This window comes from Channa argus, chromosome 3, assembly GCF_033026475.1.
Source record: "Channa argus isolate prfri chromosome 3, Channa argus male v1.0, whole genome shotgun sequence".
Lineage (NCBI taxonomy): Eukaryota > Metazoa > Chordata > Actinopteri > Anabantiformes > Channidae > Channa > Channa argus.
The window spans coordinates 280,568-308,091 of NC_090199.1; the positions used below are offsets into that span (position 1 = coordinate 280,568).

General features: G+C 42.0%; 2 protein-coding genes across 2 annotated transcripts; both read right to left on the reverse strand.

Moving 5' to 3' along the window:
• Window positions 1–442: 442 nt before the first annotated feature.
• LOC137123376 (calpain-2 catalytic subunit-like) lies at window positions 443–17,604 on the reverse strand. The gene is made up of 21 exons (XM_067497021.1): window positions 17,225–17,604; window positions 15,499–15,568; window positions 14,927–15,048; window positions 14,300–14,433; window positions 13,023–13,191; window positions 12,205–12,288; window positions 11,893–11,978; window positions 11,274–11,348; window positions 11,032–11,192; window positions 10,749–10,918; window positions 10,503–10,514; window positions 10,151–10,362; window positions 8,829–8,865; window positions 8,238–8,303; window positions 8,104–8,161; window positions 7,952–8,016; window positions 7,610–7,678; window positions 1,628–1,706; window positions 1,396–1,512; window positions 1,255–1,313; window positions 443–685 (listed from the first exon to the last, which is right to left on the reverse strand). The coding sequence occupies exons 1-21, from the start codon at window positions 17,459–17,461 to the stop codon at window positions 662–664; spliced, it is 2,106 nt and encodes a 701-aa protein (XP_067353122.1). The 5' UTR covers window positions 17,462–17,604; the 3' UTR covers window positions 443–661.
• Window positions 17,490–27,163, reverse strand: LOC137123401 (calpain-2 catalytic subunit-like). The gene is made up of 14 exons (XM_067497059.1): window positions 27,022–27,163; window positions 26,234–26,466; window positions 25,483–25,552; window positions 25,270–25,388; window positions 25,034–25,167; window positions 24,607–24,769; window positions 24,071–24,160; window positions 23,918–23,979; window positions 23,511–23,585; window positions 23,205–23,365; window positions 22,719–22,879; window positions 22,557–22,568; window positions 18,037–19,779; window positions 17,490–17,619 (listed from the first exon to the last, which is right to left on the reverse strand). Exons 2-13 carry the CDS (start codon window positions 26,438–26,440, stop codon window positions 19,558–19,560), a joined length of 1,476 nt encoding a protein of 491 aa, XP_067353160.1. The 5' UTR covers window positions 26,441–26,466; window positions 27,022–27,163; the 3' UTR covers window positions 17,490–17,619; window positions 18,037–19,557.
• Between the last annotated feature and the right edge of the window lie 361 nt (window positions 27,164–27,524).

Genomic DNA, 27,524 nt, shown 5'->3' on the forward strand with positions numbered 1-27,524 from the left:
CAGCATCATCTCTGCTGATGTTCAAGAACCTGAATTCAGACTCTGAAAAACCTTTTCCCTATTTTTGATGAAATAAATGAACATGAATGAAACTCAGCTTCAGCTCACAATGGGTCATTTCAACTACATGTGGAAAAGGATATATGGAAAACACAGGTATCTGTATCAGAAAACAACAACCTGCAGACTTCTGGTTTTGAGAGAAAATCAAACAGAAAGTATAGGTTCTGAGAGGCTCAGTCACAAGGGTATGAAGTCTTAGAGAAGAAAGTACAGAGCTAGGAGGAGAATGGTTTCAGTATGAGAACGGACAGGAAGCAGTGACGTGGGGGTGCAGGGGGTGGTTGCCAAGGTAAACAGGACCAGCAGTGACATTCGTGCGAAATTATTTTAACTAAATCTTTAACATTTCCTTGTTTCAATAGAAAGAAAAACTCTGAAGAAACATTCCTTATTTTTATTTCTCAGGTACAGCTTTGATAATGAGCTGAATAAACATGTGTAAACTGCGCCGACAGAACAACGTAAGGAAACATTTGGAACAAAGTTAGAACAAAGTGCAGCTGCAGTAGCTTCAGATACTGATGATACATGTTTGTAGCGTAGACTCATGATGGCGGCAAAGCTTTCTGACAATCCGGATCCTGTTGGGCCCGGTTCTTCAGATCAGGGACACATTGAGCCACTGCAGCAAAGGCACATGAGTCGAACATTAGAATCGTGTCAGGAAGCAGCTAAGTGACAAAAAGTAACACTGGGAACGTTCTGAAGCAAAGTGTCTTATGGGAGAATAAGTTGAAACATGTAATCTGTTGTAGTGGACACAAGTACTAATTTTAAAGTCCATTTTATGTTAGACAATCAAACATCAGTGTGTGTTGCAAAGTAGTACATTTCTCACAGGAAATACCAAATACTTTACAGATCTGAATGTAGCATGTTTTTCCTTTTAACATTTCTAACAAATACTGCATCTCCATTACTAACTTCAGACAAAATACTGCTTACACAGGAAAACACCAGAGACAATGATCTAATTTGATTACTTGAAGTATTTTTACATTTTCTTTTGTTTTTTGCTTAGTTACTTTTTAATACAGCAGAGTAGCCGTACTGCTTTTACTTCAGTAAAAGTTTCGAGAGTTTGTGACTGTTTCTAATGGACTATGAGTCTTTGACATGGTTCTAGCTTGGTCTGAGCAGAGACCAGACCTGGACCAGTTTGACGTCCCAGTGTGACTGAAGCAGTCTTACCTCTGATAAATTCAGCTCAATGGTTCCGGACTTGTCCTTGTCCAGAGTGTTGAAAGCATCTGTGGAGAAAAAGACTTGATAAGGGGCAATGGGGGTGGATCCTGAGCTGCAGGACCATGGTCTGTCTCTGTGAGAACTTACCGAACATAGTCTCCAGGCGAACCAAACAACTCACAAAGTTGTCAAAATCGATAGTGAGATCTGGTTCGCTGTATCGAGCCACCAGGATCTGATGGAGTGGATTGTTTAGACTGAAACCTAGAACACACAGAAACCAGATCCTGTTCAGATGGTTTACTGAGGACTGAGTCTTGATGACCCTGTATGCCACCAGTTGGATATCAGTTAGTTTATTGACAGCAATGTATGTTACCAGCTTCCTCCACAGCTGTCCTCATCTCTGTGGAGCTCATCGTCCCTGAATTGTCCACGTCCTTCTGCCGGTAAACACTCTATCACACAGCACACAAACAGAACAGAGGACAGACTATCATCCGGTGACCGGGTGAGTCTACCTACAGCAGGTCTTTTACTGCTGATATTTAATGACTACATAAAACCAGGACAGAAAATACACCTAACAAGTCAGACCAGTTTAAAATGTAAAGACAAGTTTCTGTAGTTTATCTTGATTCTGAACATATAGTCTGTTTTTAAAATGTTAAGAACTGTAGGTGGAAAGATTTGCTCTGTTGTTGGTTTCAGCTCAGTCATCACTCAATGATCACCAAACCTTTACACAAATTAGTTTGATTTCAATAAGGGGGCACTTTCAGCTGCAGCCAGTTAACATCATATTTAAGGCTCCTGATGGACTAAAGTGTCAATTTAAATTCTTTGGTAATCATCAGGTTTCATGATACCGTTCACACAGTCAAGGCATCCAGTGTCAGAAGCAGCAATTCATCTTTGAACCTCCATCATGCTTGACTGTAGGGATTGAGTCCTTTTCTTTGAAGGCCTCATTTCTTTTTCTGTTAACAGTGCCATGATGTTTGTCTGATCTGTCCAGAGTACGTATTCCCAGAAAGATTGTGGTTTTGTCACATAAGTTTTGGCAAACTCCAGTCTTGCTTTTTATGCCTTTGTGTCAGCAGTGGTGTCCTCCTGGGTCTCCTACAATAGCATCCCTTTTCATCAGATGGCCTTGGATAGTGTGATCTGACACTGACCTGTGTTTGCAGATCAGCTTGAATTTGTTTGTAAGTTATTCAGGGTTCTATATAAACCATTCCAACAATCCGTTGTAATTTTTCATTCATTTTGCTCTTCCGTCCACGTGCAGGGTAGGTTAGCTACAGTGCCATGGGCTGTAAACCTTTGGATGATATTGTGCTGTTTCTCTCAAATCCACAGAAACTGAAACTTGACTTCCGTTAATTTCAAAATGGTGGTCTGTGCAAACTGTGTACACCTTTTCACGCAGTTGCAAGAGACCATCAAACTTTTGGAAAACGAACTAAGCAAAAAATTATCTTGGGGTTTTCCAACGTTGCCACATCACAGGCGAAGCACCTCGCAGCTCTTAATACCTCAAGCTACCTGGAACAAACAGTCTCTATTGACCCGGCTGTTTGTTTAGTGACCCAGGACCCCGATGTCTCGCTGCTGTGGTCTGGCTCTGTGGCTTCTGCTGGAAACATGGTGCTAACCTGTGGTTCTCTGGCCCTGTCAGATGACCAATGGCCTGTCCTGATCATGGGCCTGCTCCTCACCGCTGACACAGGAGGCCTGGATCCCGGCTAAAAGGAGACATCGGACGACACCTGCTGCAGCTCATCTGGTCAACCAGTCCATTGGACCACTTTCCCCGGTCCAGGTGGATAATCTGTTCACTGTTCTTGAGGAGCTGAAAAGGCCGACCCCCCTGGTGGCAGTTCCCTGTCCCGTGAGATACCAGATGGCTCAGCCCCTACAGGTGGCCACTCCACTTCCCACGGGCAGCACGGTTGGGGCATGTTGCCTGTGCCTCGCCAGACCAGACGTGCCACCACCACCAACACCGTGCCTCCAGAGAGGAATCCACATGCTGCTCTTCACCTCTCTGGTCTCTGGTTACTGACTGACCCTTGGAAACACCTGTGGCTCTGATGTGCTCACCTCTCCTGCATCCTCCGCTTCAACCCCCGACAACAACCACAGTATGAACAGTCTGAGAAATTTAAAGAATCTGATAATAGCAACAGACAAAATGTAGCTCTTATGGATTCTAACTTTTCACCCAGGGAATTTTATTATTTTAATGAATGTTATTAACTTAACCACACTGCTCTTTGCCCTATAGAGACTATGTCAGTTCCACCGCCGCCTAAACTTTTCAAACCAAAAATGAACACAAAGGGAGTTAATCATAAAAACCTAATACAAATTAAGACTACTCCTCATACTGAACCAAAGAACTTAAATGTGTTTTATTAAATATCAGATCTCTATTTGCTAAATCTCTGTTAGTAAATGACTTGATAAATGATCATCAAATTGATTTATTTTGTCTTACTGAAACCTGGTTACAGCTGGAAGAATATGTCAGTTTAAATGAGTCAACCCCCCCAAGTCATATTAATTATCATGTTCCTAGAAGCACAGGCAGAGGTGGAGGAGTAGCAGCAATCTTCCATTCTAGCTTACTAATAAACCCTAGACCTAAAATTAGTTAGAATTCATTTGAGTTGAGTAGTTGAGTAGCCTTTCACACCCCAACTGGAAAACTCAAAAACCACTATTTGTTATCGAGTACCGTCCTCCAGTCCCTTATTCAGAAATTTTGATTGAATTTTCTGATTTTTTATCTGATGTAGTGCTTAGTACAGATAAAGTCATTATAGTGGGTGACTTTAACATTCATGTACATGCTGACAGTAACTGCCTCATCACTGCATTTAATTCATTATTAGATTAAATTGTTTTTTCCCAAAATGTTAATAAACCCACTCACTGTTTTAGTCACACTCTAGACCTTGTCCTTACGTATGGCATTGAAACTGATAATTTAATAGTATTTACTCATAATTCTCTTCTGTCTGACCATTTTCTGATAACATTTTAATTTACAGTAATGGACTATACAGCAGTTAGTAAAAAATTTAACTAAAGCAGATGTTTATCTAAAAATGCTGTGAACAAATTTAAAGAAATTATTTTTTCCTCTTTTTCACCACCATGTGTCAATACTATGGTAAGTTGCCATCTTACTCCTGTAAAAGTTGATTATCTAGTCAACTATTCTGCAGACTCACTTCATATGATACTAGATACAGTTGCCCCTCTGAAAAAGAAAGCAGTGAATCAGAGAATCAGAGGAGCCGACCTCCTTGGTACAATTCACAAATGCGCAGCTTAAAGCAGGCAACAAGAAAATTAGAAAGAAAGTGGTATTCCACTAATTTAGAAGAATCCCGGTTAGCCTGGAAAAACAGTTTAAATATTTACAAAAAAGCTCCATGATGCCAGAACAACATATTATCCAGCACTACTAGAGGGAAGATAAAACAAGCCCCGGTTTCTCTTCGGCACTGTAGCCAGGCTGACTAAGAGCCATAGTTCTGTTGAGCCTAGTTTTCCCTTAACTCTGAGCAGCAATGACTTCATGACTTTCTTTATGAATAAAATTGTAGCCATTAGGGAAAACATTCACCAGATCCTCCCTACAATATTACAGATGGATCTTCAGTACAACAGCTCTAGAATCCTCAATAAGGCCCCAATCCCTCTTAGACTGCTTTTCACCCATAGATCTCACTGAGCTAAGTTCAACTATTCTTCAGATAATGGACTTGTCTGTACTTGTCCTACTAGACCTTAGTGCCGCATTTGACACCATTGACCACAACATTTTCTTACAAAGACTGGAACGTGGATTTGGGATTAAAGGAACCGCACTGCATTGGTTTAAATCTTATCTGTCAGGAAGATTTCAACTTGTTCATGTTAATGATGAATTTTTGATCTTTATGCACCAAAGTCAGTTATAGAGTTCCAAAGGGCTCTGTGTTAGGACCAATACTTTTCAATCTGTTTATGTCACCTTTAGGCAAAATTATTATGAAACATTCCATAAACTTCCACTGCTATGCAGAGGATATCCAGCTCTATTTATCTTTGAAACCAGAAGATACTAACCAATTAGTCAAACTTGAAGCATGCCTAAAAGACAAAGGTCTGGATGTCCTACAATTTCCAACTACTAAATTCAGAGAAAACTGAAATTATTCTGTTTGGGTCTAAAAAGATGAGAAATATGCTGTCTAACAGTATAGTTACGTTATTGATGGCATAACTTTGGCCTCCAGTTCTGCGGTGAGGAACCTTGGAGGTTTTTTTGACCAGGATTTGTCCTTTACCTCACATATAAAATAAATCTCTAGAACAGCCTTCTTCCACCTACGGAACATTGCCAAAATTAGGAGCATCCTGTCTCAAAGTAATGCCGAAAAACTAGTCCATGCATTTCTTACTTCTAGGTTGGACTACTGTAATTCAATACTTTGGGGGTGTCCTAATAACTCTCTAAAAAGCCTTCAGTCAATCCACAATGCTGCAGCAAGAGTGCTGACTGGAATTTAACTCTGCGCGCTCTGCTGAAAACAGAACTCTTCCGCATCTTCCTATTCACTTAAATCTATTAAAAAAATAAATTAAAAAAATCCTTTCTGCTCTTTCTCGCACTTGCATCTCGTACACTGTAAACACTTTTCTGATAGGACTTTGCTTTGACATTTTCTCCTTAAATTTGTGCTGCCTTGTACCTCACTTGTAAGTTGCTTTGTATAAAAGCGACTGATAAAAAAAAAAGCGTCTTTGATAAAGCTTATAGTTAAAACTGCTCAGTCAACCTGTACTAGCTCCTACTTAAGATGCTATAGGTTTAGAGTGTTGGGGGACTCCCGCAAGTGCAATAAGCTCCTCTCCTTTTTCTCTCTATACATTTATTTGTCATCACTGCATGTTATTAATTTTGTGTCTTCTCTCTCCCGTAGTTGTGCTTCTCCCCCTCAGTCTCCCTCTCTCTGTCCCTTCCTGCAGGTGTCCTTGGCTTTGGAGCTGTGTTTTCCAGTGTGCAGCTACTCATCCTACCAACCTGTATAATGTAATGTTGCTCTTTTCTTTCTTTTCTCTCTTCACTTTCCACTCACCCCAACCGGTCAAGGCAGATGGCCTCTCACCCTGAGCCTGGTTCTGCTGGAGGTTTCTTCCATTAAAGGGTGTTTTTCCTGTCCACTGCTGCCTATGGCTTGCTTCAGGGGGATTTGTTGGGTTGCCTATACATATTTGTGTAGTCTGGACTTTATTATGTAAAGTGCCTTAAGATGACTTTGTTGTAAATTGGCGCTATATAAATAAAATTTAATTGAATTTAACCCCTTTCCACTTCTTTCTTTTCTCCATGATCAGTGTGACACACAACACAAAGGTAAATGGCCACTTATATAGTGCTTTTATCCAAAGCGCTTTAAAATCTTGATTCCCATTCACACACGCACACACCAGTGGCGGTGTCTGCCATGCAAGGTGCTCACCTGACCCACCGGGAGCAACTTGGGGTTCAGTGTCTTGCCCAAGGACACTTCAACATGTAGCCAGGAGCGGGGATCGACCCCGACGACTGCCTTACCAGGGTCAACCTTTCTCCATTTTCACTGGTTGTAAGTATGATTACAATATTGCCTACACCTGCAACAGATGTGTTTAAATACAAACTATAGGAGCATCACATGCTTCCAAAGCAATTATTTCTTACGATATTGACAAGGTGCCAAAAAATTTTGTCCAGTCTATTTTTGAGTTCTGTGTGAATTTTTTATCATTTAACTTTTCTTCTCTGATTTTTGTGTTGTTCCAGTACGAACAAAAACAATAAGCACGTGAATACCAAAAAATTTGCAATAGGAACAATTTTCTGACTGAATTGCAAGGAGGCTCAGTGGTCTCACAATGGTGAAACATGCTACCAAACTCTGCACACTCAGCAGTCTCACTCCCAATATTCAAAAAACTGTTCATCAACTTCCCCTGCACCTAAGCAGTTAAAAAAATAAATGTCCTGGCTGTTCTTTCTTGCACTTTTATCTCATGAAACAGAAACACTTCTCACAGCACTTTAATGTTTTTTCCTCGACTCACTTTAGATAAAAGCCTCAAGCTCATCAAACACATGAAACAATGCAAAGTTAACTGTAGAACATGGTCTGAGGTGACACTGAACTGTAAATTTTGGTTCAGACTTGTTACCTGCTGCTTTAAAAACTAAAAGAGCTAAAATGACACGAACAGTATTTTTCTCCTGCCCCTGAGAGTTTGGACAAACTCTTCTCCTGCAAATGTTTTGTGTGTTTTGTAAAGTCCATCAGAAACTCACCAGGTAATTGTCAATCTTGGTCCACAGGACTTTAAACTCCACCAGACCCAATTTCCCACTGCCGTCTTTCTGCAGCTGGAGTTCAGGAAAACTGAAGTGTCCAAACATTATATTGTTTAAGGTCCTTTTTAGATTCTTCATCTGACTCTGTTTATTCCCCAATGTTACTTCTCTACTGATTTTCTACTGATGGCACAAATAACCTGCTCTCTGCTGGACTAGTTTCTGTGACTCCATCTGCCAGAATCAGTTTTGACCTGAACTCAGCCACGTTTATAAAAACTAGTGCTGTGTGAAAGTGTATTTCTGTTTGATTGACAGCTGTGTGTTATTGAAGGATACGTCCAGCATGTTGACCATGTTGCGGCAGGTGGAGATGCTGAAGCCGCTGGTCTTGATGTCGGACCCTGTTACAGACAAACAGTTTAAAGAGGGGAAGTCACATTATGACCTCAGGTCCTCGTATGCAGCATTTTTAATCTTCAGGTTCTTACGTTTCGTCACCACTTTGTTAAGGATCTTCTGCAGCTCAAAGGCACAGATCTCACAGTCCTACACAGACAGAATTCGGTTAAAAATTGAGCAGATGTTAAAAACAATCAGGTTCCTGTTAGTGTAGGCAGCTCACCGTCCCTGCCAGCTGACCAAACAGACTCCTGAAACGATCGTCCACATCACTCTCAGTGATCTCCATCTAACACAAGAGGAAACTTTGGTTTACTGACACACACCTGATCATGTCAGTGTAAGTCATGACATGGTGCTCTCACTGCATCAACACCATCACTGACAACAGATCAGGGCTCTTTAGTAGTATGTTTTTAATAGCGCTATATTTTTCATTTATCAAAATACCCCAGATTATTTTATCACACTGGAGTTTAAAATTCACTTAATCAACCAAAAGTATGTGATAATTGAATTCGGAGAGTCGGAGCTCAGCTCAGACTTGTGAAAGTTTATTTAAAATAAACAAAACTAGGATTTAAATCTGAATTGATAACTGGAGCACTAGAAAAAGGAAACGTGATCGTTGGAAATCACCTTCCTCAAAATGAAAAAGACTGTGGGAAACAGAAGAAAGCTTAGAAAGAGGAGGTGAACCTTTAGTTAAGAATATGTTCTGACTGCCACAGTGTAGTTTTAACAAGGTTCAGTCTGTGATATTGTCCAAGGAGGAACATTTATAACCCGAACACCAGGTAAATCTATTTCTCACCTTCTTCACTCTGGACTCGATGGGATTGTCCATTTCTCTGCAGAAACAAACATGAAAATTCATCATTAAAAGACAGAAAACAGATGAATTTGCTGCAGCTCCTCTGATGTCAACTAGATGCTTTACCACCTGGTTTTCAGCTGCAGGTCTTTCTTTCTGTCAGTTTTTATGTTCAACAGCAGTGCTGTTTGGTATTAGTTGGACCTAAGCTTCTTGTAGACAGTTCATCGTAAATCTGCAGGCATTTCTAAAATTAGGAGCATCCTCTCTCAAAGTGATGCCGAAAAAGTAGTCCATGCATTTGTTACTTCTAGGTTGGACTACTGTAATTCCCTACTTTTGGGGTGTCCTAATAACTCTCTAAAGCCTTCATAATCCAAAATGCTGCAGTAAGAGTGCTGACTGGAATTGGCAAGAGAAATCATTTTTCTCCTTCATTCTTCTCTCCATTGGCTTCCCATAAAATCTAGAATTGAATTCAAAACCCTCCTCCTTACGTACAAAGCTCTTAATGGTCAAGCTCCATGATATTTAAAAGATCTCATAGTACTGTATCGCCCGATTAGACCACTTCAATCCAAGAATACAGACCTACTTGTGGTTCACAGAGTTTGCAAAAGTAGAATGGGAGGCAGAGCCTTTACCTATCAAGCTCCTCTTCTTTGGAACCTGCTTTCAATCCCGATTAGGGGGGCAGACACCCTCTCTACTTTTAAGATCAGGCTTAAAACCTTCCTTTTTGATAAAGCTTATAGTTAAAACTGCTATAAATAAAGTTGAATTGAATTTGACATGGAGTCATTCACAGCTTTAGGGTCGTTGTCACACTTACCATTACATGCAATTTTAATGTGTCACACCTGTTAAACCACCTGGGGAAGGCGGTCGGGACTGTGTCTGAAGAGTGGTGCTTTGGACACCCTCGTCTGCTGACAGAGGGCTATTGCAGTTTCATATGATTCTGCAATTTAGTTGTCAAAATATTCTCACTGGATCTTACTTTGGATTTAATGAAGGCGCGGATTCTGATTACTTTGTGTTCCATCTTTAGTTACTCCACCCTCCAATAGTCACATCTGTAACCTAATCAAACCTGCAGGTGGTTAAAAACCTAGACCTGAACCTCCCCAATTGTCTGGACTGGAAAAATCTGGAAACCTCTCTAGGCTGCTACCAAACAGCACAGGAAGTCCAGGAACTGGAATGTGTGGTGCTGGATTTACCAACGTCTACTGTTTGCAACAACAGTTTCTTTTAGGACAAAATCTCAGTTTATACATAAGATTCTGTCAGGACTGAAGCTGAGTTTGTATTAAACTTACTGGAAGTCGGCCTGCTTCTCTGAGAAGACTCGAACACAGAAGTCTCCATCCTTTTGTGGTTCAAAGGTGGACGGGACGATCAGGTACTCTCCAGGCGGCAGACAGAAGCGGCTGCAGACCTCTCTTAGGTTGATGAAGGTTTCAGAGCGAGCAGCTGAGGCATTACGCAGGAAGAAGTTCTTGTTGAGGTGGATGTTCCTCTGACCTCGTTGCTGATAGAGACACGAGGGGTTAGGTTCACATTAGACTGACAAACAGGAAATCGTGTGAAATGCTGAGAAACACTGAGCAGCCTTATGTCCTGGAGCTGATCATGGACTGGTCAGTAAATCAGTGAAGTCAACCTTCATACCTCTTCAGGAACCTGAAACAGAGACAATTCCGTGTCAGAACCTGAGCTTATAATCTGGGCTGAATTTCACAAGACTTTACAACTCTACACGGCTCACAACACATTACATTATTTTTCAGTTTAAAAGGTTTGGGGAATCATTGACTGACCCCTCATCATCACATCATATCATTTCTGTGAGGAGATGCCAGACTGGTTTCTCCTCCAGCATACGTATTAGTGCATGAATACAAATCTCATCCTCACCTCGTAAATGGCGAAACCAATCGTGTGCATGTCCTCCCCCATTTTCCTCAGGCGTCTGCGGTTCTTCTGAATCATACCGACAACAAAGCTGCAGCCGGCCTCTCCATCGTCTGGGTCATCATCCTCCTCGTCTAGCTTGATCATAAACTGAGGATTGGTCCAGAAGGTGTCTGTGATTTACACACAAACCACAAGATAGGTCAATGCTGGTCGTAGGTTCTGAGGACAACTGCAGGATGTTGCTGGTCACAAAAAGTAATCATTGTTTGATAGGATCACTCACTAGGATAATTCCTGCAGCCTCCAGCGGTGGAACCTCTCCTCCAGCTGCCTTCAAACTTGGACAGAGCCCACTTAGAGAGGGAGTCATCGGTAAGAGCATCTGGCGTCAGGTTGCAGATCTCCAGGCGTGAGTATTGACGCAGAAAGTCATGGAAAGACATCCTGGAAGATGGAGAGGAGGTTTTAGTTAAACCAGAGGAGCTGAAGATGAAGTTTAGTTTAGAGAAAGAGAAAACGTTTTACCAGAACTCTCCATCTTCTGAGCGATGACTCAGACGCTGTCTGTCTTCATCATTGACGTATCTCCACTGCATGGAACTGTTGGAGCATGAAACAACTCACTCACATTAAGAGTCACAAAATTAAGGCATGAAATAGCATTAAACAAGGGTCTAAATGCTGGTTCCTTAGGACGTGTGTTAGACATATAAGTAGCAGTTTCACTGTTTAACTCATGAATATAAATATGTCCTCATTTAAAACTGTGACTCTCGGTCTAAACAATCAGCTGATTTACTCGTTTGATAATTGTGATACTGTGTTTCTTGGATTTCTGCAGGCTTGTCACGAAAGGAACATCAATACCATCTTTTGAGTATTTTCTTCTCCTGTATGATCTGTGTTAGGAATCACCAAAGGCCACTAGGTGGCAGCAGAGTTATAGCCTACAACATTCTGGTTAGTCATCATCAGTCTCCACATATTGTAACACCTGCTCAGATAAGTCAGACAGTCCTCAAAGAACAGTGGTAATATCCAGACTGAATTTAAACTGGATTTAAACATCATGTAATACTGATTTACCCAAACATCTGTATGCATTATATTTCCTGCTCTACCTGATGGTGATGATGTCACCTACTTGTCACTCCAGGCTCCAGTCCACTCCACCTGACCCCAGGGGTTTCTGATCCGGATTAACTTCTCCTTGTTACCACGGTAGTCCACCTGGAGCCAAACACACACAGTTAATACCACAGCATTACACCTGATTGCATCACTTCATGCTGTTTAGGTGAGCAGAGGACAGGTATTTCTGAGCTTTTCTGTCAAAGGGTCAGATACAACAGCTCCTATTTAATTGAAATCCAACAGAGGGGACGAAGAGAGTCCAGATTTTACTGTCCTGTACAGAAGCTCCTACTTGTGGATGGGGGTTTGGGGGTGCACTCACCTCAGCTACACCTGTCACAGAGTAGGCGTGGCCTTTCACCAGCTTCTGAGAAGTGACTGCCTCCGACTCAGCTGAGCTCGTGATCTGAAACAGAACCAGTGAATCAGTGCTGTACCATCACAGTACTTCACCTGCAGTACTAATACACCATGTGTAGATTTTTGCTGCCTTGTACCTCACTTGTAAGTCGCTTTGGATAAAAGCGTCTGCTAAATGACTAAATGTAAATGCAAATGTGAATGTAGTATTGGTGATACACAATTGTAGTGGGTTATAATAATTAGATTACTTTGATTACAGATTACAGTTTTTGGAAAGGACAAGTGGATATAAACCCCTACTGAAATGATTCTCAACCAGGTGTTTCCATCACCGGGGAGGACATATCATGAAAACACAAAATGAAGGACCGTAAAGGATTTGAAATTTTACTCCACCCTATTGTTTCCATTCCTCATTAGCTCAATTACTTGTAAAATAAACTATATCTCTTAGAGATAAAACCAGTTCACAGAATCCCAGTAAACTGAAAGTCTATGGACAGAGAGACCCGTAGTGGGATGTCTCCTTACTGATGGATCTAGAGGTTTTTTGTTTTGTGATGCTTTGGTTCTTTCTTTCTGTCTTTGGAGCACCGGCTGTTAAAAGGCAATGTATTTCACTCAGAAAAATAAGGTTTGAATTTTGAATCTGTATTTAAAGGTTGAATTTTAACTGACACGATAATGTCCTTCCAGATGGACAGAGACTTCATGATGCTTAATGTGAACAGTGGATAACAGAAAACTCTGATAATGGCTAAGCTCTGCATGTCTTACATCTATGGAGCAGCCCATAAGGGAGCCTCGATCCAGAGCTTTCTGGATGATGTGGAACAGATGTGGACTAGGTCGGTTCAACTCGTGGACCTCAGCAATTCCTCCGGTGAAGTCCTCAAAGCCTTCCGTAGTCGATCCTCCAGACAGAGCCTCGTAGCAGCCGTTCAACCTTCAGAGACAGCACCTGTCAGTACAGACTGGATTCTGTTTGTTGAAGTTTGTCTTTACCTGGGTTACACATATGTCCCCAGTTACAGTTCTCATCCAGAAACCTATTGTCCGAGATCACATAGACAATAAATAAATTAAACAAAATTATAGGGGATTTTTGACCACATCATCCACCGTTTACTTCCACACAAACGAGAGTTTGCTCTGTTGTTTTTTATGACACATGGTGTTGAGACCACACACACACACACACACACAGTCCAGTCCTGTGTGGACGAGGTGGGACCTCTATCAGACCCACTGATCCCTCTGTAGCTAAACAGGGGCAGTTGCTGTGGAGAAGGTCATGCTACAGCTAGCATAAAGTGGTTTTCCTCTGGATGGTAGGAACAAGATCAAAACTCTGACCAGAGGTGGACAAGAACCTGATGTGGACACATCAGCTTATTTTCCATCTGATAATAAGACAAATTCAGTGTAAACACATTTAATGTAAAGACACTAAAGCCAGTGAACTAAACACCCCTGAGTGTGGACCCAAACAACCAAAGTAAGACCCTTTTCTTAATGTGCTCCTGGTCTGGTAGCAAACAGCTGGTTTTAGCTAAACAGTGAGTTAATATTCGTTTTTTTTTTTCCTATTTGTTAAATAAATGTTATGTTTAGAAGCAATGTGTTTGTTATTTGCAACTTTGGTAAAGATCAGGACACATTTCATGACTGATATATGTAGAAAACCAGGAAATTGTGCTGCTACTTTTTCTTACTTACTGTACCTTGTTTAATGCCCAGATAATCATCACGGTTTAATAGAAACATTCATGTGTACAGAACAGGATCTACTTCCTGGGTTCACTTTTCTGTTCCCAGGTCCATTTAACCTCTGACTGGACAAGATAATTTTACAACTAATGCTGTTTTCGTTGGTTTTAATATGTCTATACATGAAAGGAGACCAAACCAAGAGGAAACAGAGTAAGTGTACAGACTGGTCCAATGATTCAGCCTGGAACAAACAAACTACAGGTTTAGAAACTACCTCAATCACAGGTCAGACCCGGTCTATAGGTCTGAAAGGACCTTCAGATCTAATCTCAAGGTCTTACTTTGCGTAGGCCTTCTCCAGCAGAGCACTCCAGAACTCCCTCCCTTCGGCCGAGTGGACAAACATTAGTTCTCCATCTTTGACCGGCAGCCGGTCATCGATCACCACGTCCACCCACTCACCAAACTGCCAGAACTACATAGATAGAGATGCAGACAGGGACAGACAGTTGGTAGGTTTAGTCAGGAAGTGCAGGCTGGTTCAGGTAAAACATTTTAAATTCAAGCTGGATTCAGAATCTAGAGTTTAACCTGATACCCTTTATCCTCCAAAAATTTACTATTTACTGCTTTCAAAACTTGATACACGCTCCACATCTTCATCGGATGATGTTCATCATGTGACCAGCAAGGTTCAGACTTCACCTGGCTCAGCTCAGGTGAGAAGCAACCAATCACATTAACGCACGTCATTCAGAGCTCTCAGCTCTGCATACACCAAAACAATCCTAATCTGACCTGTTAGTCTTAGTACTAACAGGACTAGTGTACTTCTTAGTTAACTCAGTACAGTATTTGTAGTTAGTACAAGTCTAGCGAATTGTATGCTATGTACCATGTACTAGTACCAGGTATTGGTATACTCATGTAGCAATGTACCTGAACTGTGTATTAGTGCACCTGTGTACCTGGAAGTGGAAGATGCCAGCATACTCTCCTCTCTTGAAGCTCTGTCCATGTGGGACAACTCGGGTCAGAACCTCCTCGTTCAGGGTCAGGGAGGCGATGGCGGCGAGCAGCCAACAGTCACCTGGATGATTGACAGACCGAGGTGGGATTTGGTTAAATATTTACAGGAAGTTCAATAGAAGGGGGTGTTTGTTTGTCCAAACAAACCACCTGTGGTGGACAGGTGTCAGAACATGGCCCGAAGTTCTCTGGATCTCTATAGGAACTTTCTGGAGAACTTCCTGAAGAATTTGGGATAACATATTTTTGAACCACATGGTTTGGAATGAAGTCAGCTAGACACCACCAGAGGTCTAATACAGGTTGGACACAGACAGACACTAAGTGTGAGCTGAGAAGATCCACTGTTGGTTCTAGTGTATGAATGAAGAATGTTGAAGAACTGAGAGCAAAGTGTAGATCAGTTCGAGAAACTGTGTCACAGACGTAACAGTAAATGATGAACCAGTGTCAAATGACTGAATCACACACAGAACAGATGTTTAATGTGTGACATGTTGCTGCTTCTCACCCAAAGCTCCCTGACAGATGTCCGTCCTTGTGGCACCAGACACGATGAACTCAGGGTCAGAGGTCAACTCCTGCACAGGAAACACTTTATACTCAATTCAATTCAATGTAACTTTATTTATATACAATTCACAACAAAGTCAAGACTATAAAGATGTATAGAGAACAACCCAACAAATCCCCCGGGCGCCCATCTTTCTTGACTGGTTGGGGTGAGTGAAAATGGAGAGAAAAAAAAAGAGGAACAAAAAGTACCAACTCATAGCTAAAGGTAGGAGGAGGATCCACACCTGTCAGCTGACCTGTCAGACATGGTTTAAACTAAAAAAACAATGCTCTGTTAAGGACTGGGGGTGGGGTGGCATCTGTAGATTAGAGAAGGTAGCAGGTTCAATGCCCACAACTTCCTTCATTGCTGCCACTGTGGGGTTCTGTGTTTGCACTGAGCAGCCTGTCTCAGGGTAAATGGTCTGTACTTATATAGTGGTTTTCTAGTTAAAGCACTGCTTGTCATTCACCCATTCACGCTCCCACACTGATGGGGGAGCTGCTACGTAGCTGGTCAACACTATTTAGTTGGGGTTCAGTGTCTTGCTCAAAGACACTTCAACATGTGACCTAAAGAGACAGGAATCAAACCAACAATACTGGGATGGGTGGATGACCGCTGTACCTCCTGCACCACAGTCACCCAGGGGTAAAACCTCCACCTGAACCTGGTTTAGATCCAGCAGGGAGTTGCACAGTGTATAGCGTTCTGCTGTGAGTGGGTTTTCTTTGGTCCACATGGACGGGATTCTGAGCGTACTTTTGTACATTTCTGGAGGTTTTTTTTTTTGATATGAGTAAAAAAACACATAACAAACTTCATTAGGTTTTACACCACAACACTGATGTTTCATCAAAGGAGGAACCGGACGTGAGCAACACACTTAAAAATAGATCCAAAACTGTGATCAACACCTAAAAGCGTTTCCTAGGCAACCTCCAAACAACCATCCCCAACTTCCTGCTTCATGACTAACACACATGTGACATGGGTAAATAGAACTGAAACCTTGTTGTGCTTGACAGCTCCATGCCAGCGTCCAACCCCACCTGGACCCAACTTAGTGCCCAAAATATTGACTGTAACTACACCAGAGTTGGACTACATGCAGAACTCCTCCCACGCCCCTACTCCCAGTCTGCCACCCCCACAACCACTGAAAAACCTGTATTTTGTCCCCACACTTATTCTATAACCCTTGGTCTACTGCGTGTCATCTAGTTTAACCACAGCTCCCACTGTGAGGGTCTAAAGTGTCTCTGATCATAAAACAAGTAGGAGGATCATGCTCCTGTTACATACAGAACCAGACCCAGATCCCAGGCTCAGGTCTGTCCCAACATCATCATCTGTTCAATAACAGCCACCCCTCCAACCAACGCCTATGAAAAAAAACAATGATCTTAGAAACACTGTGATCAACACATCACAAGAGCTGCTGCTGCAGATTTTTCCATGAGTGAGTCAGGGAGGTTTTGACCAGAGCCAGAGGAGACCAGTTCAGAGTGAAAACCTCCCAGAAATTGACTTTGTATACTGCATTTAATAAACTTTAATGAGCAGAAAAAAAAACTTTGTAAAGTTTTTTAATGGATTATGGTTACAATGATGAGATGGTCTCTACACAGAACCTACACAGAACTCCGTTAATAAAATGGCTGTTTAACACTTCACTGACCGTGGGTCTCTTCCAGGTCACCCCCCGGGTCTTGTAGGAGGCCGGACCCAGCTCTTTGAAGCCCAGAGAGGAGGGCAGCGACGGGAACGTTTCGTCCTGGAACAGCTGGCCAGACTCGAAGCAGCGCTGCCGCAGAACCTCGTAGTCCTGGTTCAGGTACTTCACCGCGTGGCTGTTGGAGCCGACGCCCTGGTTCTTCTCCCGGCGGTGCTGTAGGGTGGCTGCGATGCCCGACATGGTTCCAAGTCCTGATCCTGGAGCGACGGGTCCAGGAAAGTTTGGGAAAGTTTTCAGGATGCAGATGTTTGATGCCAGGAAGGGAGCGTCCACTCCGCAGGGTTTTCAGGGGCACAGTCAAGACAGACACAATGACAGCAGAGACTTCCGGTCAGTATCTTCAAAGTAAAAGCCAAATGTTCCTGTTTATTGACGCTGTGTACTTGTACTTTGGTGCTTAGTTTGAGAAAGTGTTTAAGTATTTGTGTAGTTTTATACAGAGTAAAATCAATTGAATCATTGAAATGTGAATGTATTTCATTTCAGACTAATATTCATCTTTTTAATGCACAGCTGCACTTGATGCTTCATAGAGACATTAAGACATTATAGTGCTATTTTCTAATGACAGGAAACTGTAGCAGGTATCATTTGTTTTTATGATTACTTGTACTTGTGATACTTCTGCCCGTTACCTAACGTAAGATTTTAAATGTACTTTTACTTATAATAGAGAATTTTCTAGTATTTGTAGTTTTACTACAGTAAAGTACTTGGGTACACTTTCTCAGAGAAGTTTCTGTTATTCTGCCTACCCAACAGAAGTGGTAGTGCTTGAACTTCGGGGCAGCTGTTGACACAGATGCTTTTATTGTAAAGGCTGGTGTCCTGACTTCCTGTGGATGTTTTCCTGCTGCTTGCCTGGAAAGTAAACTCTGACAAAAAGTTTAGTTCTCTGACCCTTCGTCAGTCCTCCGCCCTGAGACAGTCTCCTCCTCACCTCCCACCCCACATTCCTCAGCACCAAACCGTGTACCACGTGACCATGTAGTTTGTACACTAACGATATTTCATATTTAATATTACAGCAGATTTCATTCAGTGAAGTAGGACATGGTTTCTGCTCCAACATGTTTGGGAGCTGAAGGACTTTGAGGAATCCAGAAACTGGGCCCACCCTAAACCTAAAAGTGGACCCACCCTAAACCCAGATCCATGTTTCCTCTCTCATTCCTGAGGCACAAACAAACACTTTATATGTGCAGACAACTGCACCACTGTGAGGGAGCTGGACTGGTACACAGACTTCACATTTTACTCCACTGACAGCTTCACGTCCTCCTCAGAACTGGAAGAATCAAATCCAGTTCTAGCATGTAGATAATGTGTCTACATTCAGCTCCATGGTTACAGCTGCAACATTAATCACCAATAATCAAAAATCAATCATTATAATCTGGAAATATCAGATTCACTCATAAGGAATAAAGAGTTACTCCACATTGGGTACTTTAGGTTTTACATTTTGAATGCAGGACTTGAAGATGAGAGTGGTTAGACTGATCTTCTTAGTGTCCACTTTATTAGGAACCTCCGGAGAGTCTGATAATCATTAAATTTTCATGTTAAACCTATTGATTAAAGTTCAGATTAGAGGAAAGATGGTGAGTAACTGTCTGACTCTACAAGACTTGCAAATCATCAAGTTCATAATCATTTATAACCTGCATCATCATCACCTAACCTGCAGTTTGGAACCCAAACAAGCTGACCAGGCCCGCCAACCATGACATTGTCGAAGAAGTACAGCACCTATCAGATCGCTCCACTAGACTTGAAGACACATCTGTGCTGTTTTTTGCAGCACAGTGAAAATATTTTGTGAAAATATTTTGGTGAGATATTTTTACACAGACTAAAAATTCCGAACTTTTCTGTGTGTCCGATTATTTTATTAACTACTGGTATTAACTTTAAAACAACCAATCAGTAATGATACTTTGAATAGTAAAGAAAGCAGTGATGAAAATGCAGTATATGATTTAAAATCATATATACACTGTGACTAAGACCATAAAGCTCTCAAAGTTGAGCGGACCCACAAACACTTTTATTCAACCCACAGCATACAGTATAATGCTCTGCTACAGGTGCAAAAAGTTACATCCAAGGAAACTCCTGCACTGACCTGCTCATGCATTTTTTTTCAGATGAATATCTAAAGTTCAAATAAAATGCATTTTTCGAAATTAACATTTAATCAAGTTAACTGACAATGATTATGATTTTTGCCATAACTCTGATCATCCCTACCTGCTGTACTAGTTGTGCCTGTATCAACCTGACCCAGTGTGGGCTTCTATCTCAGATAACACCCTCAGGATGAAGCTTCCCTTTTGGTTTGGATCGTAGGTGGAGGGGATGATGACGAACTCCCCGGGCGGCAGTAGAAACCACTCGCACACCTCCCGCTGTTTCAGGAATTTACTGCGAGCCATAGCCAACTTTTTCTTAGACAGGACATCCAGCCCCAGGCGGGTGATACTGCGACCTTTATACTGACCACAGAAGAAGAGGAGGGTTGGAGGATCTGAATGTTACGGAGACGCCTGGTTGCAGACAAAGATCATAGAGTGCTGACAAGATGGTCGACTTTTTCATACGTTTTTTAGACTTTTTCTTCATCTCAATCACAGTTTGTTTCATTTTTAAAATACAAGTGTCTTGTCTTGTAAGAAGGGCATCTTCAAATTTGGAGTTTTACAACTGACCCTGTGGTTTATGGATCACTGCTCTACCAACTGCGCTGCAGCTGGCACCGGAAATTCACAACTTCTGGCTAATACCTACTACTTTTTGCCAAAGTTGTTACTCTGTCTGCAACCAGACGCTACACTCAAAATGTTGAACCTTTGTTTGCAAAAACTTCCTTTTGTACAAACCTGGCAAATCATTTAAAACTTTTTACTATAAACAATGCAAATACACATCAAATGTTGACACTGAGAAATTTGTTTTTTTTTAAATATTTGCTCATTGTGAATCTGATTCCAGCAACACATTTCCACAATTTGGGATGGGACAACAAAAGGCCATAACCAACTGGAGTGTTGTCTGTTGGTTGCTCCACCAACCAGTCAAAACTGTAAAAGTGTAAAAGTCCAGGTTAAATATTTAATATTTGGATTTCATATTCACGAGTGTGGGACACATGAAGGGACAACCTGAGAACAAAAAAGTCAAGCAGAAAGCTTTAATGGACAGTGTTATGAGAAGAAAAATGTTTCACTTTCATCAGACACAAGTGCAGGACAGGAGAGATAGTAAATGTTTTATTTTAGGTTTAAGTCCATAGAGTGCATAGAGACTTTAGTAGCTTGTTCCATTATTATGAGACCATTGAAGAGTTTTGATTATAGGCAGAGTGCAGTACACATAAGGTAATGTAGAACTGTATGAGGGAGTTAAAATAGGAAGGTGCTGTTGTGTTGAACACTCTATAGGTGAGAGTCAGAGCTTTGAACCTGATGAAGCCAATGTAGAGATCTAAACAGTGGTGGGACATGTGTCTTTTTTGTTCATTTGGGATCATCTAGAGGGGTTTGATTGTGCCCCATCAACAGGGCATAGCAGTAATCAAGAAATGATATGAACAGTGCCTGCACAATGACTTGGTTTGCATGTTCCGAAAGGTGGAGTCTGATCTTTCTGATGTTGTAGAGGGAAAGCCTGCTGCTTGAGAGACAGAAGAGATGTGGTCAGTAAATTTCAGTGTGTGATCAATGATGACAATCCCTGCAGATCCAATGTTGATGCTGATGTTGTGTTAAATGTCTGGCTAGGAAGACAAGAACTTCAGTCGTTGAGAGGTTGAGTAGAAGATGTCTTTCTCTCATCCAAGCAGACATGGGAACAGGCAGAAATGCGTGACGAGACAGTGGAGTCATCCGGTGGAAACGACAGGAAGAATTGTGTGTCATCAGCATAGCAGTGATAGGAAAAACAGTGTGAGTAGATGATAGAAACCAGGGATGTGGTATAGATAAAAAGATGAGGACCAAGAACTGAGCCCTGCAGCACACTGGTAGAGAGAAACAGAGAGCAGGGTGGAGAGGAGAGATAGTGACACAGAGCAGAGTCACAGGATACCAATCAAGGTTTGTCCAGATAAGTAAGACCCTAGCCAGGCTAGAGCTGTACCAGAGATGCCCAATACAGAGAGTGCGGACAAGAGGATCTGATATTTCACAGTGTCAAAGGCTGCAGATAGATCAAGTGGAATTAAGACAGAAGATTGAGCTGCAGCTTTAGCAGCCTGTAGTGTTTCAATGTGTTTCTGTGGAGTGACCACAGTTTAAGCACTAAAATGAAGCTCCTGTTTGCAGCCACTGTTCAATGTGTCTGTTTAAACTACTTTAGAAACAGGGTGGTGTCCAAATGCTTTTATTGCATTTAGAGATCTGCCTACAGTGAATTATTTTAGCCCTTCAGCCCAGAAAAAACATCATTCTGAATACTACATTCCATTTCAGCAAAGCCAGGCTTTGTCATGTGACTCTGCTCTGTGTCACTATCTCTCCTCTCCACCCTGCTCTCGCTGTCTCTCCCTCCCTGCTGTGCTACCTAATCAGCCTCTATTCTTTACACCTGTTACCTCCCCTTTATAAGCCCTGGTTACCTGGCTCTTCCTGCCAAAATGTCTTCCTGTTTCCATGTCAAAAAGCCTGTGTTTTTTTCCCCCCCTCTCTGTTACTCCTGATTCCAGAGTTACCTGTTGCCTTAGCGTATGTCCGAGCATTTTTGCCCGGCTTCTCTCCGAAGAGTTTCTGTTCTGCCCTGCTTTGCCTTCTTTTCTCCTGATCCCCTCACCTGTGTTAGTGCACCCGGAGGAGAGGAGCCAACTTACCCACTTATCACCTACCCATCATAAGAACCTCAAGATCCTAGTAAAATATACTGAGATTTTTGCCATAGCTCACTCTCTAAATCCTATTTAGTTACCCCACACCAGCTAATGATCCTCCAGTCGCCACAGTTGTGCACCTTCTGCAGCCCTGTCTGTCTACCTGTTCCACTACTACAGCTTACTTGCACTAAACAGTTTCCCTTCCAACTCCTTGGTTTGTCCTGTGCCTTTTCGGTCCAATAAAGCAATTTATTTTTAAAACTTTGTAAGGCCTGTAATTACTCACTGGACCTTTTAAGGCGAAGTACAAAGAAGTGAACAAGTCTACAAAGTGAAGCAGGAATTTCTGGGACGAGCCGTTTACTTTGTTTCCTCTTTAAAATTTTTCATTTAACATGACTTTATGAATATGTTGGAACGTCTACTCACCTCATCAGGAACCTGCAAGAAGAAAACACAGAAACACTAAATGTAACGCTGTTTGGAAATGTATCTAGTAACTGAAGATGAAAGATAACAGTCCCAGACTAAAAACTTTAACCACATCTTTTTGTTTCCTCTGATCTCATCATCTTTTGTCATGTGTTTCACCTTGTAGATTGTGAATCCAATTTTGTGGAGGTCTTGGCTTTCACTGCGAACAACTTTCTGCATGAGCCCAATCAAGACACTGCAGCCATTCTCACCATCCAGAGTGTTGTCGTCCATGTCTTCCAGCCTGATGAAGAACTGAGGGTTGGAGGAGAATGTTTCTGCAGAGGGAAAACAGGTCAGTATAGACAAAGTATGTCCCACCTTTGCTTTCAGTAAATCACTGTCAGACAAACGGGGTCAAATCCTGAGAACAGAAATTCAAGTTACAAGTTAAGTCAAGTTAAATTACAGTTGCAGAAAATGTAAAACTGAACATTAGACACAGTGGATATGAATTAAAAATGCTAAAATTGCCAGACTCTGTGGATCAGAGGGACTGCAGGTTTCTAGGACCAAAAATGAGGAAATTGGAAACTTTTTAGAAAGAGACTTGAGAACCAGGTTGTGTCTGAGTGAAGGCGAGAACATGAATAAAAATCATACCTGGGTATTTACTGCAGCCTCCAGCAGTGGAGCCAACCTTCCACTCGCCTTCAAACTCAGCGTAGGTCCAATGTCCGGCCTGGTCACTACTCAACATGTCGGGGGTTAGGTTGCTAATGTTGAGGTTGGTATACTGAAACAGAAAGTCATTGTAGGACATCCTGCAGAAGACAGTCTGATTAGACCAACAGCAAAATGTTGACATCAGCAACAACACAGGTCTGTATCTAAAGGAGCTTCCTTTGTCTCAGAACCTCCCACATTTCCCTGACGCACAGTCTAAGTCTCCCAGAACCAGACACTCACCAGAACTCTCCATCCTCAGCAGAGTAATTCAGCTTCTTCTTCTCCTCAGGCAGAACTTGGTCCCATTCCTTTGACCTGATAAATGGTAAAACAGTAAAGGCACAGGGGGGGAGTGGTGCTGTGCTCACACAAACTGATTTTTCTGGTGTTTTAAATAAATTACCAGAGTTGTAGGTTTCAGTATTTTCTCAACCATTTCTAAATAATTTGAATTAATAATTATCTTTATTAACAGGAACTTCTGGAAAGAGTTGCAGGTGGTTACTTTTCTAAGGTATGTCTACTTTTTATTGCCACTCTATGCCAACCCTGGAACAGAGTCTGCACTGATGCTCATGACTTCAGTCTAAATCAGAGACACAGACTGATGTAATGCTTGGTTAACAGAAGTACAACTCACTTGTCACTCCAGGTACCCCCAGGGGTTCCTGATCCTCAACAGTTCCACCAGAGAACCAGAGTAATGGACCTGCAGAGCAGAATCTGACATGTTACTCTGAGACTATCGATAGCACACAGAGCCACTTCTGTTTCTGCTCTGATTTCCCATTATGCCTTACCTGCTCTGCTGCAGTGATGGAGTAAGCGTGGCTTTTAACTAACTTCTGATCAGTGTCCTTCTCCACTTCCTCATCAGACAAGACAGAAATCTGACATGGAAAGACACAAATTACACGAATGTCAATGATCACAGACATTTTACAACGTCTGTGTAATTAAATCCTCTCAATTTGTCACGTTGTGTCATGTAATTAAACAGAGAACTGACGTTTTTTTCCTTTATAGAACCTGTTCAGCCTGTTGTACTGCAGCTAAACTAGCCAACAAATCATTTTAATCTAAAAAAAGAGAATAATCAAATGAACAAATCTGCTAATAAGGAACAAACTAAGTAATTAAACATCATGATAAATGTGTATATGAACTGTGAAATCTGTTTATGGACCAAACTCATAACTCAAAAGAAGCCAAACGAACTAACAAACCAAATAAATAACTCATTACACCTAAATTACTAAGGTCATATTGTTGTGGCCTTTGTTATCAGCTTAGCTGCCCTCAGCTGAATCCCCCCACAGTGGGTTACAATTAGTACTTTGCAGCCGAGCAGCGAGCCAAGCTGCAGAGCTTTCCTCATGACGTGGAAGAGTAACGGTGGCGCCTCCTTCAGGTCGTAGCTCTCAGACGTTCCTCCAGTGAAATCTTCAAAGGCCTCAATTCTGGGAACTCCCCTCACAGCCTCGTATGAGCCGTTCACCCTGCAGGACAAGACACAGGAGCAATGAAGCTGTTAGGATCATAGTGTTGGTTGAAAGTAAATCGCCTAGAACCATGGATGATTTGTAACTAAACTAACTGAGGCATCTGTTTGCAGAAGAGAAACATGTTTGACTGATATGAATGTGTCTACTTATCTGAAATAATTTAAATCACATTAGTTTAACTCGACACCCTGCAGAGTCTGTTAAAAGAAGAAAACAATTTCTTTATACATTTTATTTTACTCTCTGTGTGTCTCTTACTTGGCGTAGGCCTTCTCCAGCAGAGCGCTCCAGAACTCTCTTTTCTCAACCGAGTGGTTGAACAGCAGCTTCCCACGTCTGGAGGGCAGACAGTCGTCCACCACAACGTCCACCCACTGCCCAAACTGCCACAGCTGCAGAAAGAGGAAACATGAGGTCAGCTGTCGACGAAAGGTAGTAAGTGGAGGATGAGAGCAGGATGAGTCTGCAGCAATGATGATGTTGATGATGCTGACCTGGAAGTGGAAAATGCCAGCGTACTGAGAAGTGAAGCTCTGATGAGGAGGTACCACTCTGTTCAGAACATGAGGGCTCAAAGTCAGACAGGCCATGGCAGCCATCACGCTGCAGTCACCTGACACACAGACAGCAGGTCACATGATCGCACCTGGACAGGTATGGTGTTTGTGTGTGTGTGTGTTGGTGTGTGTGTGCGCTCATGCGCTCACCCAAAAACCCCTGGCAGATGTCGGTTCTTGTGGCTCCATCCACAATAAACTGAGGATCAGAACACAGCTCCTGATTGGATGAGACAGCAGGTTATCAATGACATCATCAGATACAGTGTAAGAGACAAAACGTGAATTATTTTTTGTGAGTCACAAACAGGCTTCAGAAACAACTGGACTTGTTTGAAGTTCTTCAGGATGGTCCACCTCTCATTGAAAATCTTCATCTGTTTGAACTTTCCTTCAGTGGCAGACACACCTCTGTGGAGACTGGTTAACAGTGACCATGGTGAAAAACTGAGAATCTACGCAGAAGTCCTGGGTGAGAAAGTCTGGACCTCTCCTAGTACTCTCTCTTTCACCACTGCAGCTCAGGGGCAAGTTCAGAGCCTTTGAATCATGAACTCCAGGTACCAGGTCTTTGGTCATCTAGAACCCAGCACCATGTAAGAGACTTGGAAGTGGGACTACTGTGATCAACAAGACCCTATAAAACCTTGTGCCTGCCATGGTTAAAAAAAGAGCTTGTGTGAGTGGAAAAGCAAACCAGCCGATAAAAGGTTGTACCAGGCCAGAATCAGCACCTAGTTTGTATTAGTGGAAAAAAGCTAAAGACTGAGACAGAACTCTAAGTGTCACAATAGGAAGAGGATAATTTCCTAAGCATGATTAATGGTAAATGTGTTTAAAGAAGCTGCAGGTTGACGAAGAAGCTGAAGGTGCTGCTAAATCAGAGCGTGTTTCCACTTACTGTGGGTCGTTTCCACTCCAGTCCTTTGGTTTTGGACGAGTTGAGACCCAGCTCATCTCCCAGAGAGGCAGAGCTCGCCGGGAAGGTCGGGTCACAGAACAGGAAGCCTGTCTTCAAACAGTCACTGCGAAGCTGTTTAAAGTCCTGCTGGTTGAAGAGGATGGTCTTGGTGCTGGTCCCGGTCAGATCAGTTGCTGTGTTCGCCATCCTGAGAGCATCCTAACCGCCCCTGACTGAGAGACACACAACTAAGAACACCTGAGACCGTCACATCATCCACAAAACCTGTTCCACCGGACTTTGGAGCAAGTACTGAGCAAAGGGTCTGAATATTGTATATTATATTATGTACAGGTGATATTGCACTTAAAAGAAAAAAAAACAAAGTTTTATTTCACTTTATCATTATGGGGCACTGAGTGTCAAACTGTAGTATCAGGCTTTGAAAAACAAAATGGTTTTGTTGAAGAAAATGGTTTGGAAAACGTTCTAAGTGCACTGTAGACCATAGAACCAAAAACTGCCCAGCAACATCTAGTGAAAGTTTAAATAAAGAAGTTTAAATAAATAAAATGTCTAAATAAGTGGACATTAAACATTTACAAAATGACAAAGTAAATAAGAGATAAAAAAACATTGACAGTAGAATTTAAACTGTAATTACTGTACACATGTACTTACACTAATGACTGTGTGAACTAACCCTAAACTCTGTCCTATGCAGTGACCTCTGACCTTTGGACCATGTACCATCAGATCAGAAACCTGCTAATTTAAGATTTTCGTACCTTCGTTTGATCAAAGAAACGCGGAGGTTTCTTCAGTTCCTCCCCAGCGTCGCCTTAGTGCTGCTCAGAGGGATTTTTTTCTCGATGAATTGGTTTTGATTTTAATGTAGTCTTCTCAGATGATTTTGTCATGAAGTTTGTGCTTCATTAATAAATTGAAAAACATAGACATGAGTTCCTAACGCCAAACAGACAGTGGTGAAGACAGGTAGCTATGTCTGTCCAATCAAACACAGATTGTACAAATATGGTGTTTTGTGTTTGTGTGGGTGTGTGTTGCCTGAGGGGGAGTCCTGTTTGCTGAATTCTACAAACATGCATAAACACGCTGAAAATCACCCCGACCAGTTCTTCTTTTATTTAACGAGCTGCTCTGAGAATTCCTTTTGTTTTCCTTCCCATTCCTTCCCCCAGTCACCACCTTCCCCCACTGCATGTTGGCGCCTTTATAAAGTGATGTATGAGGGTCAGTAACAAGAAGGGCAGTTTATTCAAATTAAATA

What these genes read in the sequence shown, in the direction of transcription:
- LOC137123376 (XM_067497021.1), bottom strand. Translation starts at nt 17,461, where the DNA reads ATGTCGGGCATCGCAGCCACCCTACAGCACCGCCGGGAGAAGAACCAG. An exon ending in TGACCTGGAAGAGACCCACG is followed by an intron (nt 15,569 to 17,224) that starts GTCAGTGAAGTG and finishes TTTCCTGTGCAG; the next exon opens with GAGTTGACCTCTGACCCTGA. An exon ending in TCGAGTCCAGAGTGAAGAAG is followed by an intron (nt 8,304 to 8,828) that starts GTGAGAAATAGA and finishes CTCTTGTGTTAG; the next exon opens with ATGGAGATCACTGAGAGTGA.
- LOC137123401 (XM_067497059.1), bottom strand. Translation starts at nt 26,440, where the DNA reads ATGGCGAACACAGCAACTGATCTGACCGGGACCAGCACCAAGACCATC. An exon ending in TGGAGTGGAAACGACCCACA is followed by an intron (nt 25,553 to 26,233) that starts GTAAGTGGAAAC and finishes TCATCCAATCAG; the next exon opens with GAGCTGTGTTCTGATCCTCA. An exon ending in CTGGCATTTTCCACTTCCAG is followed by an intron (nt 25,168 to 25,269) that starts GTCAGCATCATC and finishes CTCTTTCTGCAG; the next exon opens with CTGTGGCAGTTTGGGCAGTG.